General features: G+C 45.1%; 1 protein-coding gene across 2 annotated transcripts in view; it reads left to right on the top strand.

Annotated features, from left to right (window-relative positions):
* DCHS1 (dachsous cadherin-related 1) overlaps positions 1-18197 on the top strand; it is an 84402-nt gene that overhangs the window by 5166 nt on the left and 61039 nt on the right. For both annotated transcript variants that reach the window (XM_027864494.1, XM_027864495.1), the window contains exon 2: positions 10449-12335. In XM_027864494.1, coding sequence (XP_027720295.1) covers positions 10530-12335 — 1806 coding nt within the window. In that variant the 5' untranslated portion in view covers positions 10449-10529. The remainder of the gene's footprint in view (positions 1-10448; positions 12336-18197) is intronic.

Below are 18197 nucleotides of genomic sequence, written 5' to 3' on the forward strand. Positions count from 1 at the left end.
GTGTGGTGGAAATAGCATTGTATTTGGAATTGGAGGGTCTGGGTTCCAATTCTAACCTTGGTCCTTACTACTTATGTTACTTTGGTTAACTCTCCGGGCCTTTGTTTCCTCATTTGTAAAATGAGAAAATCAGTCTGGTTGATTTCTAAGGTCCCTTCCAACTCTAAGTTCTACAGTTGCCTCAACTTCCCCATCTCCCATGCAATTCTTAATTCCTTGAAATCTACAATGGTGTGTGAATTAATTGGGACAAAGTAAAATAATTAACCTTATAAGTTTTCATGTGTCGACCTTTGTTCAAATACTGCCTTTGTTGCTCACTATCTTTATTACCTTGTGGTAATATTACCTTGTGGCCAATCGCCAAACTTCTTTGGGTCTCAGTTTTTTCATCTGTAAAATGAGGAGGTTGACTTGCATGGCCTCTAATATCCCTTCCAGTTCAAGCTATAATACAACGATCTTTAAAAAAAAAAACAAAACTTTTATTATGTGTCATCTTTTTGATGTAATCATTTGTTCTTTTGTTTTACATGATGACATTTGTGCACAAGATTTTGACATATTCTTTTATTTTTTTTCATTATGAAACCACACTTTTATCACATTGGATATCATTATTGGATATTATTGATAAACACTCCTTTTTTCCAAGTCTAGCCTTAATTATAATTCATAAGTTTTCAGTGGGAGCTTAAATCAGATGAGTTCCAAGATGATTGAGGCATATTTAATCTCCATCTCTTAAATATGTTGCTTGATCTTTAGAGACATGGAACATTGTACAAATTCGCATTGCAGTATTTCATCACCATTTGGGGATTTCTATAATTTGGAATAATTATTTTTCTCAGTGTGTAATTATATTTACTATAATTCATCATTCCCCTGATAGGGGCAAGACTTCTAGGCCCACTGACACTTTTTTGAGTAGATGTTGTACAGTGTGTTGAAGATGCTAAGATCTTATAGGCTCACCAAGACTTCCAACAAACATTTTGATATAGCCTTGAATGAAAAGATGAGTTTCATAAGTAAAAATTACCTTTCCCCAATCTTCAGCACTCCATCTCTACATTTCTCATGCCCATGACAAGCACTTTCTCTTCGTAACAAATTAGCATCTATTTTTCATTGATTTTTCTCTATATTCTTACAAATTCAAGGGACTATAACTGCAGAGAGACAGTAACAACCCCTGCAGCTCCCAGGTCCCTCTGACAGTCTTTGCTTGTTTTCTGAGGATTAATTAGGCTATTTTTTCAGCAATAATTTGTCAGTTCTTAGAGTTGTCTTTGTTTTCAGCCATACTTTAAATTACGATCTACTGCAACTAATCTTGTTTCACCATGAACTCAAATGGTCTTTGGCATGCTTGACTTCCCTACACCAGCAAGTACTGTAATATCTCTAACAGTCATTGAAGTGTGTTCTTTAGGAACTACAACTTTTGTATGTTTCCTTGAAATAATATACATTCTTAAAAACACAACAAAAGAGAGCAATGAAATATGTATGGCATGAAAAACGGCACTGTACTGACAGTACTAATTAAACTGGTGAAGCCAGATCAATCCATTTTCCCTTGGTCAAGGTCAGACATTATGACTCAGCTTAGTGTCAGTAAAAGCATATACTCAAGACCACTGCTGTCACAAAATGAAACTACACAAAAGTAATTACTTGTCACATAATTCACACATCCCTGTAGTTTCTGGTAGTACCTACCATTTAATTGAAACTACTTTCTTCAAGGTTCCCAGTGATCTCTTAGTTAATAAATCCAATGGCCTTTTCTCAGTTTTCTTCCATCCTTCCCTCTCTTCAGTGTTTCACACTGCTGATCACCCTCTCCTCCCAGATGCTCCTTCCCTGGGTTTTCATGACATTGTTTTTTCTTGGTTCTCCTCCTGTCTCTATGACTGCTCTTTTTTAAGTCTCCTCTGTTGGATCACTATCCTTGTATGACCCTCTATTTGGGTATACCCCAGGCTATGTGCTGGAACCTTATGCTTCCCTCTGTCTACAGTCCAGTGCTGATCTCATCTGGTCCCCTTGGTCCAATTATCTTTTTTATGTAGACAACTCCCAGCTCTGTATATCTAGGCCTAATCTCTTTGCTGAGATCCAGTTCCATATCAACGTCCTGTTGGACATCTCCATGTAGATGTTCTATAGATATCTCAAACTGTTCTATAGGCATCTCAAATGCCCCAAACAGATCTTATTACCTTTCCCTATAAACCAACTCCTTTTTCTTAACTTCCCTGTTTCTGTTAATGGTACCACCATGCTTCCAGGCAACCAGGTTCACAAAATCACAGTCATCCTCAACCTTTCCCTCTCTCTTGCCCTTATAGCCAATCAGTTGTCAGGGTTATCAATTCTATCTCTACAACATCTCTCCTATATCTTCTTCTTCTTTCCATTGACATGACCACCACTTTAGTTCAGGACCTCAGGACCTCTCATCTGAACTACCAAACAGCATCCTAATTGGGTGATTGAGCCAGGACTCCCTAGCTCAAATCTTTCTCTTCTCCAATCCATTCTTCACATAGCTGCCAAGTCAATATTCCTAAAACACAGGTTGACCACGTCGTTCCTCAATTTAGTAAGCTTCAGTGACTCCCTTTTAACTCCAGGATAAAATATAAACTCTTCTGTTTGGCATTTAAAGCCTTTCACAGTCTGACTCCAACCTGTCTCTTTAGACTGATTTCATATTACTACTCCTCATGCACTCTATATTCCAGCCAAATTGATCTGCCCGCTATTCCCCATACACAGTACTCCATTTCTTACCTTCCCACCTTTGCACAAGCATTCCTGAAATGCTCTCCCTTTTCATCCCCACTTCTTGCAATCCCTCGCTCTATTCAGAGATCAGTTCAAGTGCTAGTTCTTACAGGAGACCCTTCCTGATCCTCCAATTCTTAGTGCCTCCCTCCTAATTACTGTCTATACTTTGTATATTTATTTATCTATGTCCATGTTGCTTTTTCTTAGTCGAATGTCAGCTTCTTGAGGGCAGGGACTATTTTAATTTTGGTCTGTGTAGCCCTAGTGCCAAGCACAATGCCTGGTACATGGTGGGCACTTAAATACTCAACTTGTTGAACAGTTTGTCATGGCTGCCAAAGAAATCTAATGCAACTTTAAGCTGCATTCAAAGAAACATGATGGCCCAGACTGAGGGAGGTGATAGTTCTGTCTTCTGTTCTGGTCAGACCACATTAAATCCAGTTCTGTGTGTCACGTTTTAGGAAGGTCTTAGAAAAGCTGGAGTGGATCCAGAAGAAGACAATCAAGATCCTGGGAAGACTGGAGAATATGCCATACAAGGATCTAGGCTCAGCTGAAGGGATTGAGGATGTTTAGCCTAGAGAAGAGAAGAGTTAGTGGGGGATGATAGCAGTCCTCAAGTATTTGAAGGGCTGTCATGGGGAGGAGGGATCAGCCTTGTTCTGCTTAGCTCCAGAAGGCAGAAATAGGAACAATGGAGTGAAGTTACAGAAAGACAAAACTTCCCATCAATTACCCGTCAAAAAGTAATCTTCAAGCAATGAGGATTTTTTCCCTCTTTAAAATATTTTAGTGATGTCGTTTTCTTTCCTTCCCCTACATTGTAACTTCCCATTGACTCCCAGCCCCAGCCCTTTCCCCAGTAGAGCCCTCCCTTGTCACAAATAAGTACAGGAGGACAAAACAAATTACACATTTGCCATTTAATTTCTGAAAACGTAGGCCTGGTTCTTCATGTATTGTTGACCACCTCTCTGCCGAGAGGATCTGAAGCAGAAATTGGCCAGCCAGGTCCCTGCTGGGGATGTTGTAGAGGCTATTCCTGTACTAGAATTAGTTACACTAGATTGTCTTTAAAGTTTTTTTAAAACTCCAATATTCTGTGAGACCTCAGTGCCTTTCCTCTTTTCCCTCTGTCCCACTGCTCTGCCTACTTCCTCCACCTTCTCTTCCCACTTCTTTTTCCTTCTGCCTTGCAAACAATCTCTCCTGTTTACTTTCTCTCTTCTGTTATTATACTCTTTACCTGTGTGTCTCTTTTCACTGTTTCCTCACTCTCTGCTTCCCTGCTTTTTCCTCACTTTCCTCCTGTCTTCTCTTTCCAGTGATGTTCTCTCTTCTATCCACCGTTTTTTCTTTTCACTGCCTTCCCTCTCTCTTATGATCCCTTTTCTTTTCCTGCTCTATTTTCTGTACCTTCTCTTCCCCGTCTCTTCTCTCTTCCCGCTATTTCTCCACTCCTTAACCTTGTCCCCTTTTCTCTTATCACTAACCCCCATATCTCTTGCCAGTTTTTCTCTACTCTCCTTAATACTATCTTTTCTCTCTCCTCTGTTCTACCCTTTCTCTCTTTTTTGTTCCCCTTCTGACAACTCAAGTTGATTCAAAATTTAAATGACTTTTTCCTTTTCTCTTCCCCCTCTTTTTGTCCCCCTTCTCTCTCCCCTCTGCTTCTGTCTTTCAGTCTCTCCACTTCCCCTCCCTTTGGCCCCCTTTTCTCCCCTCTGCTCCCCTGTCTTTCAGTCTCTCCACCTCCCCTCCCTTTGGCCTCCTTCTCTCTTCCATGTTTCTCCTCTCTGCCTTTTGTCTCCTTTGTTTAACCCTCCCGTCTTCTTTCTCTTGTCTGTCCCCATTTCTCTCCTTTCTTTCTCCTCCTCTGTGTTCTGGCTTCTTTCTATCTTTGCCCTCTGTATGACTTATTTACTTTCTGTCAGCCATTCCCTCTGCCCTGTATCTGTCCCCTTCATGATACCCTCTGTTTCCCCTTCTCCCTTCTGAACTACTTTTCTCTGTGTCTTTCTTTTCACTGTGCCACCTTCTTTCTTTCCTCAGCTCTCCACTCTTTCTTTATTGTTTTGCTTTTTCTCGCTCCCATCTGTCCCTTTTCTGTGCTTTGTCTCGCCTTGTATCCCCTTCTCCTCTAGCCTACCTTTTCTCCTTTCTGACTCCCTTCTCTCTTCCTCTGTCCCTTTCTGACTTATCACCCTTTTATTTCCTCTTTCTTCCTTGATCTCTCCCTCACCTTGATATTCTTTGCACTGTCCTTTCTTCTCTGTATCTCTTCTGTCTTTCCTCTGTACCCCTTCTCTTCCTTTCTTTTTCATCTCTCCTATCTCTCCTCTGTCCCGTCTCCTTTCACTCTGTACTATATAGACTTCTTTTGCCTAATGTCCCTGATCTTTTCCTCTTTCCCGTTTCCCCTTCTTTCTCCCCTCTCTCCACTCTGCCCCCTCCTCTCTCTCCCCTTTGTCCCCCCACAACACATACGTTTCCTCCTCCCCTCTCTCCTCATCCCTCCTCGTCTCCCCAGTCTCTTCTGGGTGTCTACCTAGAACCTTCCCTTGGGAGTAGAGGAGGGTGAGTTGCTCTGGTCTTCCTCCCCATTCCATTGGCTTGATCTCCATGCCTGCTGAGTAGGGGGCTGCCTTATCCGTGGCTCCTCCTCCCCCTCCTGCTTAGACTCCTCTTTGTCCTCTCAGAGCTCCATCCTGGCTCTCTCCCTGCTCTCTCCCCTCCTCCCTCTGCCCAGCTCCACTCGGCTCCCTCTCTTCCCCCTCCCTCCCTTTTCTTTCTCCTCCTTCCCCACTCTGTCTCCATTTCTACCTCCTTTCTCTTCTCTTCCTCTTTCCCTTTTATGTTCTTTCAACTATACGCATTTCACTTTTCTACAATTGTTTCTTTGATAGTGCCTTGCATGTAGTAGACCTTTAATAAATGTTTATTAGATTGACTCAAATTCCTTTCTCTGTGTCCATTTCATTTCCTTCTGCCTCTTCCTGTCCTCTCACCTTCCCCTCACTCCCCTCTTCCACCTCCCCTTCCAATTTCTGGGTCTTTTCTTGTCTTTGTCCTTTAGGACAGGAGATTCCCTTTGAGCTGTGACTGTGCCTTTCCTCTCAGATCATAGGTTCCCCTAGGCAGGGACATCTCTTTTTCTGCTTTTTTCTTTCCTTCCATCACTGTTCCTTTTTATTCTCTGGTCAGTTACTCTCCTTTCTCTGCTGTCTAACTCTGTTTCTGTCCCTATCTTTTCCCCGACTCTTACCCTTTGTTTCTTTCCCTCCATATCTTCTGTTTACCCTCTTATCTCTTTTTCTTTTCCCTCTGTCTCTGCCCACAAGCTGCTTGTCTTTTTCTCTCAATGTTGCTCCTTAGGTGTTTCTCCCTGCTGGTCCTTGGCATGACCTCCATCTCTGTGTCTTCCCTACCCTGAGGGCTCACACTACTCATTATCTGCCTCTCTGCCCTATCAGCCTTTCTGCCTACCCCCCATCTATTTCTCCTCCCTGCCCCTTTCTACTCGGCATCTAGCCTGTCTGGCTGTTTTTCTCCTCTGCCCCTCCCTCTGTCTCAGTCTCTTTCCTTGCCTGTTGGCCTTCCTGTCTTCACATTACGCACTGACCCTCTGTTTCTCCCCTTTAGAGCCCTAACCTCACATCTTGTCTGTCTCTTTTCCTTCTTTCTCTCTTATCCTCCACTTCCTACAGTCTTTCCCCATATTCCTGTCTTTTGTCCTGTTTTTACCCTTGCCCCTAGTCTGTTTCTGTGTTCCTGCCCCTCAGCGTCTCCCCCTTGCTCCCTTTGTTCTCTCCTATCTCTTGTCCTCCAAGGCTCAAGAACAAGACAGGAAACTGAGGGAGGAGGCCTGGTCTATGTTCCACTCCACCTCCAAATCAAGGCGCTTGGGATTTCAGCTCACCCATATCTGGGTCATTTCTCCACTCTCCCACCTCCCTACCCGTGCCTGTCCACTTCTGTTTACTGTATCTCTCTTCTTCTATATTTTGTTCTCTGTCTGCCTCTTTCCTCTCTCTCTCCTTCTGTCTCCTTGTGTCTCGTTTTCTACCTGCCTTTCTCTAAGTCTACCTTCTGTTTCTGGCTCTTTCTGTCTTTCCTACTTCTGTCACAGTATCTGCTTTTTTCTCTGTCCTTGAATCATGTGTGTGGATCTTTCTGAATCTCTGTACATTTATCTGAATGTCTTTGTCCTTCTCTCTGTCTCAGTATCTATCCCTCTTTCATTCTCCCTGCCTGGGTCTGGTCATTGGAGTTGCTGAGGCTCTTGCTCACAGCTTAAGCAGAATTCTGTCCTTATCTCTCTTATTTTAATTCTCCCGACATCCTTCTGATCCCACAACTCCCCTTGTCTCTCCCATCCAATTTTTCTTCGGCCTTCACAGCTCCTCTTATTTCTTCCTATTACCCTCTGCTTATTTTGGCCCTGTTGATCGTTCCCCTGTCTTCTCCCTTAGCCCTGTGCCTGCCTGGACACTACTGTTCTCTTTTGTTTCCCTCTGTCTCTTTTTCCCTGTGTCCTTTTGATCTCTTTTTTCACCTGGTGTCTGCCTAGGCTTAACTGATCTGTCTCCTCTTCTTAGCTCTGTGCCCACTTGAGCCCTAATGGGCTTTCTCTTGTCTTCTCTCATTGTGTACTTAGATGTTGGGCTAATCTTTGTTCCTTCCCTAGAGTCTTCTGCCTGTTTGGCATCTGCTTGCCTGCCCTCTTTTCTCATTCTTTGTTTTTGCCCACTCCTACTGGTTTACTATCTGATTTTTCCCATCACTTTATGCCCACCTGGACCCTGCTAGTCTGTTTTCTGTTCTATAGGTGCCCAGGCTATGTTGATATCCCTGTGCTTTCTTGTCATTTCCTGTTTTTTAGGATCCTTCTGGTCTTTAAGACCATTTAAACCTTTATTGAATTGCTAATCTGATTACACATCAGACTATTTACACACAACTCTAGTCTGTCTGTCTGTCTGTCCAGCCACTAGACCCTCATAGCCCTTCACAATGACTGTGCTAAGAAACATATTTCCCACATTTCCCCAGACAGTTCCCCCAACATACTCCCCACACAAGCAAGCCAACACATTTTGCCCCAGGCTCTCTCCCATAATTCCCACCTACCTCTTCTCACACTTTCTCCACACATTAACTTACACACCAACACACACATACACACATATACACATACACTTTCTTCATATCTCCACATTCCCCAAACATACCACTACCTCCTCATACCTTCCTCTCTCATACATACTGCAGTCCTTCTCATCCTTCAGCAGGAATCTCAGGAAAATGGTTGTATGGCCTTTACGTAAAGACCTTCACAAGGCAGCCCATTTCACTTTGGGACAGGTCTAATTACTAGGAAAATTTTCCATATATTAAGCCAGAATTTCAATTAAATTCTCCAAATACTCATAAGCACCTTATTTATAGGCAGCATAGTGTACTGAATAAAGAGCTGGCCTCAGAGCTTCATGGAACAGTGTTCAAGTCCTGTCTCAGGTACTTAATGACTTTGTCACCCTCCCTGGGCAAGTCCCTTAACCTCTCAGCATTTATTGAGAACCTACTGTGTACCAAGGGCAGCTATATGGTGCAGTGGATAGAGTGCCAGGCCTGGAGTCAGGAAGACCTGAGTTCAAATCTGGCCTCAGACACTTACTAGTTGTGTGACCCTGGGCAAGTCACTTACCCCTGTTTGCCTCAGTTTCCTTATCTGTAAAATGAGATGGAGAAGGCAATGGCAAACCACTCCAGTATCTTTGCCAAGAAAACCCCAAAATGGAATCGCAAAGAATTGGACACAACCGAAACAACTGAACGTGCCAAGCACTGGGATACAAAGGCCAAAGAAGGTCTCTCCTCACAAGAGGCACACAATATAATGAGGGGAGACAACATGAAAACCACTATGTACAGATAAGCTACACATAAGAGAGGGAAGGCCCAAGAACTTACGGGGGATCAGGAAAGACTATCTATAGAAGGCAGGATTTTAGCTCTAGCAATAGGCTGGCTGTGAGGTGATGAGGCTCTGCACCAGGGAGGTTTCAGTGTCAAGACAGGAGAGCTAGTTTACAAAGGGGTGATTTGAAGGTAGAATCTACCTTTTCCATGGCATGGATATGTAGGGAGTGAGAGAGTAAGGAGCTGAGGATGACACCTAGATTGTGAGCCTGGGTAACTGGGAGGATAGGCAGTGCCCTGGAGAGTGAAGGAAGTTCAGAAGAGGGAGGGCTTAGGGGGAAAGATAATGAATTCTGTTTTGGATATGTTGAGGTAAAGATGTCTCCAGGACCTCTAGCTTGAGATGTCCAACAGGCAGCTGGAGATTTAAGTCTGAAGGTTAGGAGAGAGGTTAGGGATGGATAAGTAGATCTGAGAATCATCAGTGTAGAGACCGTAATTGAATCCATGGGAGCTGATGAGATCACCAAGTAAAATAGCATAGAGGGAGAAGAGGAAAGGGCCCAGAACAGAACCCTGAGGAACACTGACCATTAGTGGATGTGATCTAGACAAAGATCCAGCAAAGGAGACTGAGAAGGAGCAGGCAGACAGGCCAGGGGAGAGCCAGGATGGTGTAATGGAAACCTAGAGAGAAGAGACTAACCAGAAGAAGAGGGCACTCCTTTCTCACACAAACTGTGCTCACTCATATACACTCCTCTCTCACACACTCTCCTGACACATATATTCCCTTCACACACTTCCCTCAAACATACACTTCCCTCACAACTGCCCCTCCCCCCTCATAATACTCTCCTCATTCACTGGCCATCTATGCTTCCTGCACACAAACACATACTCCCCTCTCACATTCGCCCCTCCTCTCACTAACAGTTCACTTCCCCCACCCTCCTAAATTTCCCCTAGACGCTGAATCCCCAGCTGAGTTTTACTGATGAAAATGGGCGCAGGCTGAGCCTGTGGGCTGGGGCTGGGTGTGTGTGGGGGGGACTTTTGGTTCGGGAGAAGGGAAAGGGGGATCGAGTTACAGGCCCTAAAGAGCAGCCCTGGTCCCCCTCTTCCTAATGAGAACCAGCTGTGGCCCCAAAACTGGTGCAGGGGGAGGGGAGAGGGAGGAAAGAACCAACTGGTGGTGAGTCAGGAGGACAGATTGGGGGATGGAGCAGATTGGGGACAATCTTAAGATGAAGGGGATGGGGTGTCACCATAGATCCAAGAAAATGAGGAAACATGTTCCCACCTGGGAAAAGGTGGGGAAGAAGTTGGAGAAGTTGGAGTGGCAATAGGAGATGCTACCGCAGGCAGGGATGGGGGCAGTCCCAGAACCAGGCCTGAAGGATCAGAGGTCAGGGATATCTAGCCACTGAGCTGACTGACTGCATGTAGCTCACAGCCATATGTTTGGCTGTGTATGTATGTGTCTGTGTGTGTGGCATAAACATATATACGTGAGCATATTTTTGAGAGTACATGTGTGTATGTGTTTGTCTCTTTATGTCTCTGTGTTGTGTATATTAAAAAATGCACAAATATGCCTGTGTTCCTTTGTGGAACCCCAGTTCTACCAGACCTGTGGGCCCAGTAACTTGACCCTAAAGCTTTGCTAGGCTGTCCCACCCCCCCAGCCATGCCTGACCTCTCCTCTGCATTCCTCACAGGATCAGGGAGTCAGAGGCAGGGCCAGAGCTGGAGCAGGAGCAGGAGCAGGCACTGGAGTCAGGCCTGGAGCCATCCCTGACATGGAGCTGGAGTCAGAGCAGGAGGCCGAGCTGGGTGCTCCCCACCCCTCGATGGGCCCAAGATCCCCCCGGCCCTTTCCACTGCTGCCACTGCTGCTGCTGCTTCTGGGGGTACAGGCACCGGGGGCACAGGGCCAGGCAGGCAGCCTGGACCTGCAGATTGATGAGGAGCAGCCAGCCGGCACACTGATTGGGGACATCAGCGCAGGGCTGCCTGTGGACACAGCAACTCCCCACATGTACTTCATCTCTGCCCAAGAGGGCAGCGGTGTGGGCACAGACCTAGCGATAGACGAGCAGAGTGGTGTGGTGCGGACTGCCCGAGTTCTGGACCGAGAACGCCGAGACCACTACCAGTTCACTGCAGTCACACCAGATGGTGCCACTGTGGAGGTCACAGTGCGTGTTGCTGACATCAATGACCATGCGCCTGCCTTCCCAAAGGCTCGTGCCAGCCTTCAGGTGCCAGAGCACACAGCCCCAGGCACTCGTTACCCCCTGGAACCTGCCCATGACGCTGATGCTGGTCATCTGGGTACCCAGGGCTATGCGCTGTCTGGGGAAGGGGCTGGCCAGGCCTTCCGACTGGAAACACGTCCTGGCCCTGATGGCTCCCCTGTGCCTGAGCTGGTGGTCAGTGGGGAGCTGGACCGTGAGAACCGCTCACATTATACACTGCGGCTGGAAGCTTACGATGGCGGGGCACCACCTAGGCGGGCCCAAGCCCTGCTAGATGTGACACTGGTGGACATCAATGACCATGCCCCTGCCTTCAACCAGAGCCGATACCGGGCAGTGGTGTCTGAAAGCCTACCGCCTGGCAGCCCAGTCCTGCAGGTATTCGCTGCTGATGCTGATGCTGGGGCCAATGGAGCTGTGACCTATGAAATCAATCGACGGCAGAGTGATGGTGATGGCCCCTTCTCAATCGATGCCCACACAGGGCTGCTTCGACTTGAGCGGCCACTAGACTTTGAGCAGCGACGTGTGCATGAGCTGGTGGTACAGGCCCGTGATGGGGGTGCTCATCCTGAAGTGGGCTCAGCTTTTGTCACCGTGCATGTGCGTGACTCCAATGACAATCAGCCCACCATGACCATCATCTTCCTTAGTGAGGATGGCTCCCCTCGTGTGTCTGAGGGCGCGCAGCCAGGGCAGCTGGTAGCTCGAATCTCTGTGTCTGACCCAGATGATGGTGATTATGCACATGTCAATGTATCCCTGGAGGGTGGTGATGGTAAGTTTGCCCTGACCACCCAGGACAGTGTTATTTACCTGGTGTGCGTGGCTCGGCGGCTGGACCGAGAAGAACAAGATGCCTATGAGCTTCGGGTCACTGCTACTGATGCTGGGACCCCTCCGCTGCGTGCAGAGGCAGCCTTTGTCCTTCATGTCACAGATGTCAATGACAATGTGCCAGCCTTTGATCGCCTGCTCTACCAGCCTGAGCCTCTTCCTGAGGTTGTGCTCCCTGGCAGCTTTGTGGCCCGGGTCACTGCCCATGACCCTGACCAGGGTCCCAATGGCAACGTGGCCTATAGCATTATGCCTGGAACTCATGCCCATTGGTTTGCTATTGATGCAGTTACAGGGGTAATTACCACAGCTGCCCCACTGGACTATGAGCTTGAGCCACGGCCACAGCTAACGGTGCTGGCCACTGATGGAGGACAGCCTGCATTGTCTTCCACAGCTGTGGTCAATGTGGTCCTGCAAGACGTGAACGACAATGAACCTGTGTTCAAGAGGACCTTCTACAATGCCTCCCTGCCTGAGGGCACAGCCCCTGGCACCTGCTTCCTACAGGTGGGGTCCTGGAGGTTTGGGGGAGGCACATGGGGAGTCTGAAGGAAGGATTTGTGGTACAAGGGGAGGGATGGTAGCAGTAAAGTGGAGATAGGCCTCAGGGTCAGAAGGGGGTGGACAGTGATGAAATTAGAGGTAACAACTGCCATGGGGGAAGGGGAGTAACATAATTCTTTCTGTGTCTTTAGCCTGTATTCGGACCCCTTCCTTCTCCCTCCTGCTTCACATTAATTCCACAAACTTTTTTTGGTGGGGGGGCAATTGGGGTTAAGTGACTTGCCCAGGGTCACACAGCTAATATGTGTCAAATGTTTAGTCTGTGGCCAGATTTGAACTCAGGTCCTCCTGACTTCAGGGCCTGTGCTCTGTCCACTGCGCCACCTAGCTACCCCTCCACAAACATTTCTTAAGTACATCCTGTGAACCAGACACTTTGTGAGATGTTGGCAATATCAAGAAAAAAGCAAACTGGTCATTGTTTCCCATCAGTCAATACGTGGTTATTTAAGGAAGGAAAGAGGCTTGGGATGGGAGATGTGGACTTGAGGAAGACATCATGGAAGGAAAAGATAGTCCCCTGAGCTGAGCAGTGGAGGAAGATTAAAATTCTGGGAAGCTCAAGACAGGAGATGAACTGCCAAGTTCAAGGAACACCTACCTAGGAGTCTCATTTTCCTGGCTGGAATGTGGAGTTCATAAAAAGGAGCAATTTGAACTAAGTCTGGAAAGGTCCTTTGGAGCCAAATTATAATAGCTTTTAAATGCCAGGCTAAGGAGTGTACATTCAGTCCTAAGGGCAATAATATTGACTAAAGGTTTTGAGCAGGAGAGGGGCATGGTATGTCATTCCTATGACTTAGGAAGATTTTGTCAGTTGTGTCAAGAGTGATTTGGGGAGGAGACTGGAAGCAGGAAGACCAAGAAGGAGGTTGGGACAATAGTCCAGGCCTGAACTAGGGTGTGGCTCTGAGAATGAAGAAAGGGGATAGAAGCAAGATGTGTTGTGGAGACAGAATAAACCAGACTTGGCATCCAGTTGGATACAGGGGTGAGGGAAAGTGAAGGCATGACTGAGATTTCAGTCGTGATCAGGGAGGATGTTGGTAGATAGGATGTCGGTTCAATTTCTCAATAGAAATAGGGAAATGTGGAGGAAATTTTTAGAGAGAAGATAGTTTGCTTTGATTAAAATAATAATAATAAGTAACATTTATATAGCACTTTGAGGCTTATAACATACTTTTCAAACCTTGTCTCATTTGACATGTTAAATTTGAGATGTTGATGGGACTAGTGGAGGGAGATGTTTACCAGGCAGCTGAGGATGCAAGATTTGAGTGTAGGAGAGAGCTAAGGGCTGGGTGTATCAGTTTGAAAAACTTGAACTCACTGGAGAAGAGAGATCACCAAGGGAGAGAAATTAGAGGAAAGAGATGAGTTCCCAGGAAAAAGCTTTGAAAGTATTTGAGGAATAGCTAGTCAGGTGAAAGGAGAACCAGGAAAGAGGAGAGTTATGTAATTCTAGGAAAGAAGTGTGGTATCACAGGGAAAGGGTTGGATTTGAAGTCAGAGGACCTGGATTTGAATCTAAACTCTGCCACTTAATGGCCTGTGTTACCTTGAGCAAGTCACTTGACCTCTCTGGCCTCAGTCTCCCTATCTAAAATGAAGGGTTTGGACAAGATGACCCCTAAGGTCTCTTTCGGCTCTAAATCTGGTGATCCTGTGATCCTGTTTAGGAGGAGATTATCGACAGTGTCAAAAGCAGAAGGTAAGTCAAGTAGGATGAGGGCTAAGAAAAGACCATGAGATTTAGCAGTCAATGGGTCATTAGTATCATTTGAGAAAGCAGTTTCAGAGTCCAAAGGATGAATGAGAACAGGAAGGAGAGATTGAAGTCAGGGAGGCAGAGCACAGATCTCAATTGATATTAAGGAAAACCTTCCTAATAGAGCTGTCCAGAAGTGGAGCAGGTGCCTCAGGAGACGGTGAGCTCCACATCCCTAAAGATCTTAAAGCAAAGGCTGGCTAACCACTTAGGTACCTTGGAGAGAGAAAAGATTCTTGTTCTGGTATACATTAGACTAGATCTTTTTTGAGGTTCCTTCCATCCCAGAGACCCTGGGATCCTAATTCAGTTAAGAGACTATTACAATACAAGAGTTGATGAAGGACTTAGCTAGAGTGGCACCTATGGAAGGAGAGATAAAGGGGCCAATAACATCCAGTGTTCATATAGTGCTTTACAAATATTGCCTCATTTGATCCTCAGAACATCCTTGGGAAGTAGATGCTGTAATCATCCCCATTTTACAGATGAGGAAACTGAGGCTGAGAGCAGTTAACTGACTTGGCCAGAATCATAGAGCTAGTAAGTGACTGAGCTAGGGTTTAAATTCAACCCCTTTTTGACTCCAAGTCCAGCACAGTCTCCTTTGTGCTACTGCCTTCCTACCTCTCTAATCTCTAGCAGATGCTAGAGGTATTGAAGGGAATGAATCAAATGGACTTGGAAACTGGTGGGTTGTAAGCAACAAAGATGAAGGAGGAGGGGTTGCTGGAAAGATGATGATCCCTTTAAAAGAAACAGGGAGCCTGACAGAGAAAAGGATTGGTTGTATTTGGAATAGATCTGTTTTGAAGGGTTGGCAGCACATTCAAGTAGAAGAGTAAAGACAGCCAGTAGGTTACTCGACATGATCCTAGGGGCTTCCAAGGCCTGGCAGTCGCCATGATGTAGATGCCATATAGATAGATCATGATGGTAATCATAACAATCACTGGCATTTACAAAGTCAGACAGCTAGGTGGTGCTATGGAAAGAGTGTGGAACTGAGAGCCAAAAAGATATGGTCTCAAATCCCATCTCAATTACTTCCTTAGTTATATGAACCTTAAGCTCTTGTAGTCTCAGTTTCCTTATCTGTAAAGTGAGGAGAATAACAGCATCTTACCTCCTGAGGTTGTTGAGAGGGTCAGATGAGGTGACTTATGGAAAGCACTTTGCAAACCTTAAAATGTTGTATGTCAGCCATCATCCTTATTAGGGCTTTAAAGTTTGCAAGGGCAGCCAGGTGGCACAGTGGGTGGAATGCCCAGCTGTGCGTCAGGAAGCACTGAGTTCAAACCTAGTCTCAGACATTTACTGGGTGACCCTGGACACGTTGCCTCAGTTTCCTCATCTGTAAAATGAGCAGCAGAACAAATGGTAAATCACTGCAGCATCTTTGCCAAGAAAACCCCAAATGGGGTTGAACAACAACAAAGTTTACAAAGTGCTTTATGTATATAATCTCACTTGAGCATCATAACAGCCCTGTGAGGTAGCTCCAGCTAGTATTATAATCTCCATTTTATGAATGAAGACACTGGGGGGTTAAAGGATTTGCTGGTATTCACAAAGGTATTTGAGTCCAGACCTGAACAAAGCTCTTCCTGATGCCATTATAGCACTCTGTGTACTGCAGGGTACTGCCTCTATTGCTCTTGTTGTTGAGTTGTGTCTGATTCTTTGTGGCCCCGTTTGGGATTTTCTTGGCAAAGGTACTAGGGTGGTTTGCCATTTTCTTCTCCAGCTCATTTTTTACAGATGAGGAAACTGAGGCAAACAGGGTTAAGTGACTTGCCCATGGTCACAAAGCTAAGAAGTGTCTGAAGCCAGATTTGAACTCAGATCTTCCTGACTCTAGGCCTGGCTCTAGCCAGGTGCCACCTAGGTGCCCCAATATTTAGATGGGAAGGATGTCAGAGATGATATTGTCCATCCCCCTCATCTTAAACATGAGGTGCAGAAACATTAAGACAATTGCCCAAGGTTACCTAGATTAAAAAAAAAATTTGGTTACCCAGATTTTAAGAGCAGAGCCATAATTAAAACTCTGTATCTGGCACCCTTGCTGGAAGTGAAGTGTGTCTCTCCCTTCTCCAAAAGCTAATTTTCCTTTGTTGGAGAGATTCAGAGAGGTATGCTCATTTCTTTGGTCCCCTTGAAGACCACCTAGTAATTTTCCAGAACACAAAAAAATATATCTCATCTCATTGGTCCTGTTTGCCAACAAAACAATAACAATAATAACCAACATTTATATGACATTTTAAAGTTTGCAAAGTACTTCACAAATATTAACTCATATTTCCTCCTCAAAACAACCCTAGGAGGTAGATGCTATTATTCTCCCCATTTTACAGATGGGGAAACAGAAGCAGGGAAAGATTGAGTAATTTACTGAGGTTCACACAGCTAATAAATACCTGAGAGGGGCTTTGAACTCAGGTCTTCCTAATTACAGGCTTAGTGCCCTATCCACTACACCACCTAGCTGCCTATCAAGGAAAAGGGTACTGAGTGGGGTTGGACTTCTGTGGTTTTGATGCCTAAGCAATCTAGAAAGTCTTAATCATTAAAGGAGACACCATCCCCAAAGGGAACCTATCATCTGCTTGTCCAGTATTGAGCTTTGGAGACCCCAAAATCACAGTGAGGGGTATAGAGGAGGAAGGAAGAAGCCAATCAGTCTATCAATCAAAAACCTTTTATCCAGTTCCTTCTAGGTGCCAGGAGCTGTGCTAGGTACTGGGATTCAAAGACAAAAATGAAATAGCCCCTGCCTCCAAGAAGCTTACATTCTATCCCAGGAGACTATATGTACATATGTATATGTATGTGTGTGTGTATGGGTAGTTAAGTGGTACACTGGTTAGAGTGCTGGGCCTGGAGTCAGGAGGACTCATCTCCTTTTTTCCCCTTAATAGTATTTTTTCCCAATTACATGTAAAGATAGTTTTCAACATTCATTTTTGTAAAATTTTGAGTTCCAGATTTTTCTCCCTCCCTCCCTCTTCCTCCCAAAGAGAGCAAGCAATCTGATATAGTTAGTTTATACATGTACAATCATGCTAAATATATTTCCACATTAGTCATGTTGTGAAAGAGGAATCAGAACAAAAGGGGAAACAAAACAAGAAAGAAGAACAAAAAAAGTGAAAATAGTATGCTTCAATCTGCATTCAGACTCCATAGTTCTTTCTCTGGATGTGGTTAGCATTTTCCATCACGAGTCTTTTGGAATTGTCTTGGATCATTGTATTGCTGAGCTAAGTCTATTGTAGTTGATCGTTGTACAATGTTGCTGTTACTGTGTACAATGTTCTCCTGGTTCTGCTCACTTCACTCAGCGTCAGTTCATGTAAGTCTTTCCAGGTTTTTCTGAAATCCACCTGCTCATCATTTCTTATAGCACAATAGTATTCCATTACATTCGTATACCACAACTTGTTCAGCCATTCCCCAATTGATGAGCATCCCCTCAATTTCCAGTTCTTTACCACCACAAAAAAGAACTGCTATATTTTGTACATGTGGGCCCTTTTCCCTTTTTGTGATGTCTTTAGAGTACAGACCTAGTAGTGGCATTGCTGGATCAAAGGGTACGCACAGTTTTATAGCCCTTTGGACATAATTCCAAATTGCTCTCCAGAATGGTTGGATCAGTTCACAACGCCACCAACAACACATTAGTGTTCCAATTTTCTCACACCTTCTCTAGCATTTATCATTTTCCTTTTCTGTCATATTAGCCAATCTGATAGGTGGGAGGTAGCATCTCAGAGTTGTTTTAATTTGCATTTCTCTATAGTGATTTAGAGCATTTTTCATATGATTGTAGATAGCTTTAATTTCTTCCTCTGACAACTGCCTATTCATATCCTTTGACCATTTATAAATTGGGGAGTGACTTGTATTCTTAGAAATTTGGCTCAATTCTCTATATATTTGAGAAATGAGACTCATCTTCTTGAATTCAAATATGGCCCTTGATGCTTCCTAGCTTTGTAATCCTGGGCAAGTCACTTAACCCTGTT

Source organism: Vombatus ursinus, unplaced genomic scaffold (genome assembly GCF_900497805.2).
Source record: "Vombatus ursinus unplaced genomic scaffold, bare-nosed wombat genome assembly UNPS02014775.1, whole genome shotgun sequence".
In the NCBI taxonomy this organism is placed as follows: Eukaryota; Metazoa; Chordata; class Mammalia; order Diprotodontia; family Vombatidae; genus Vombatus; species Vombatus ursinus.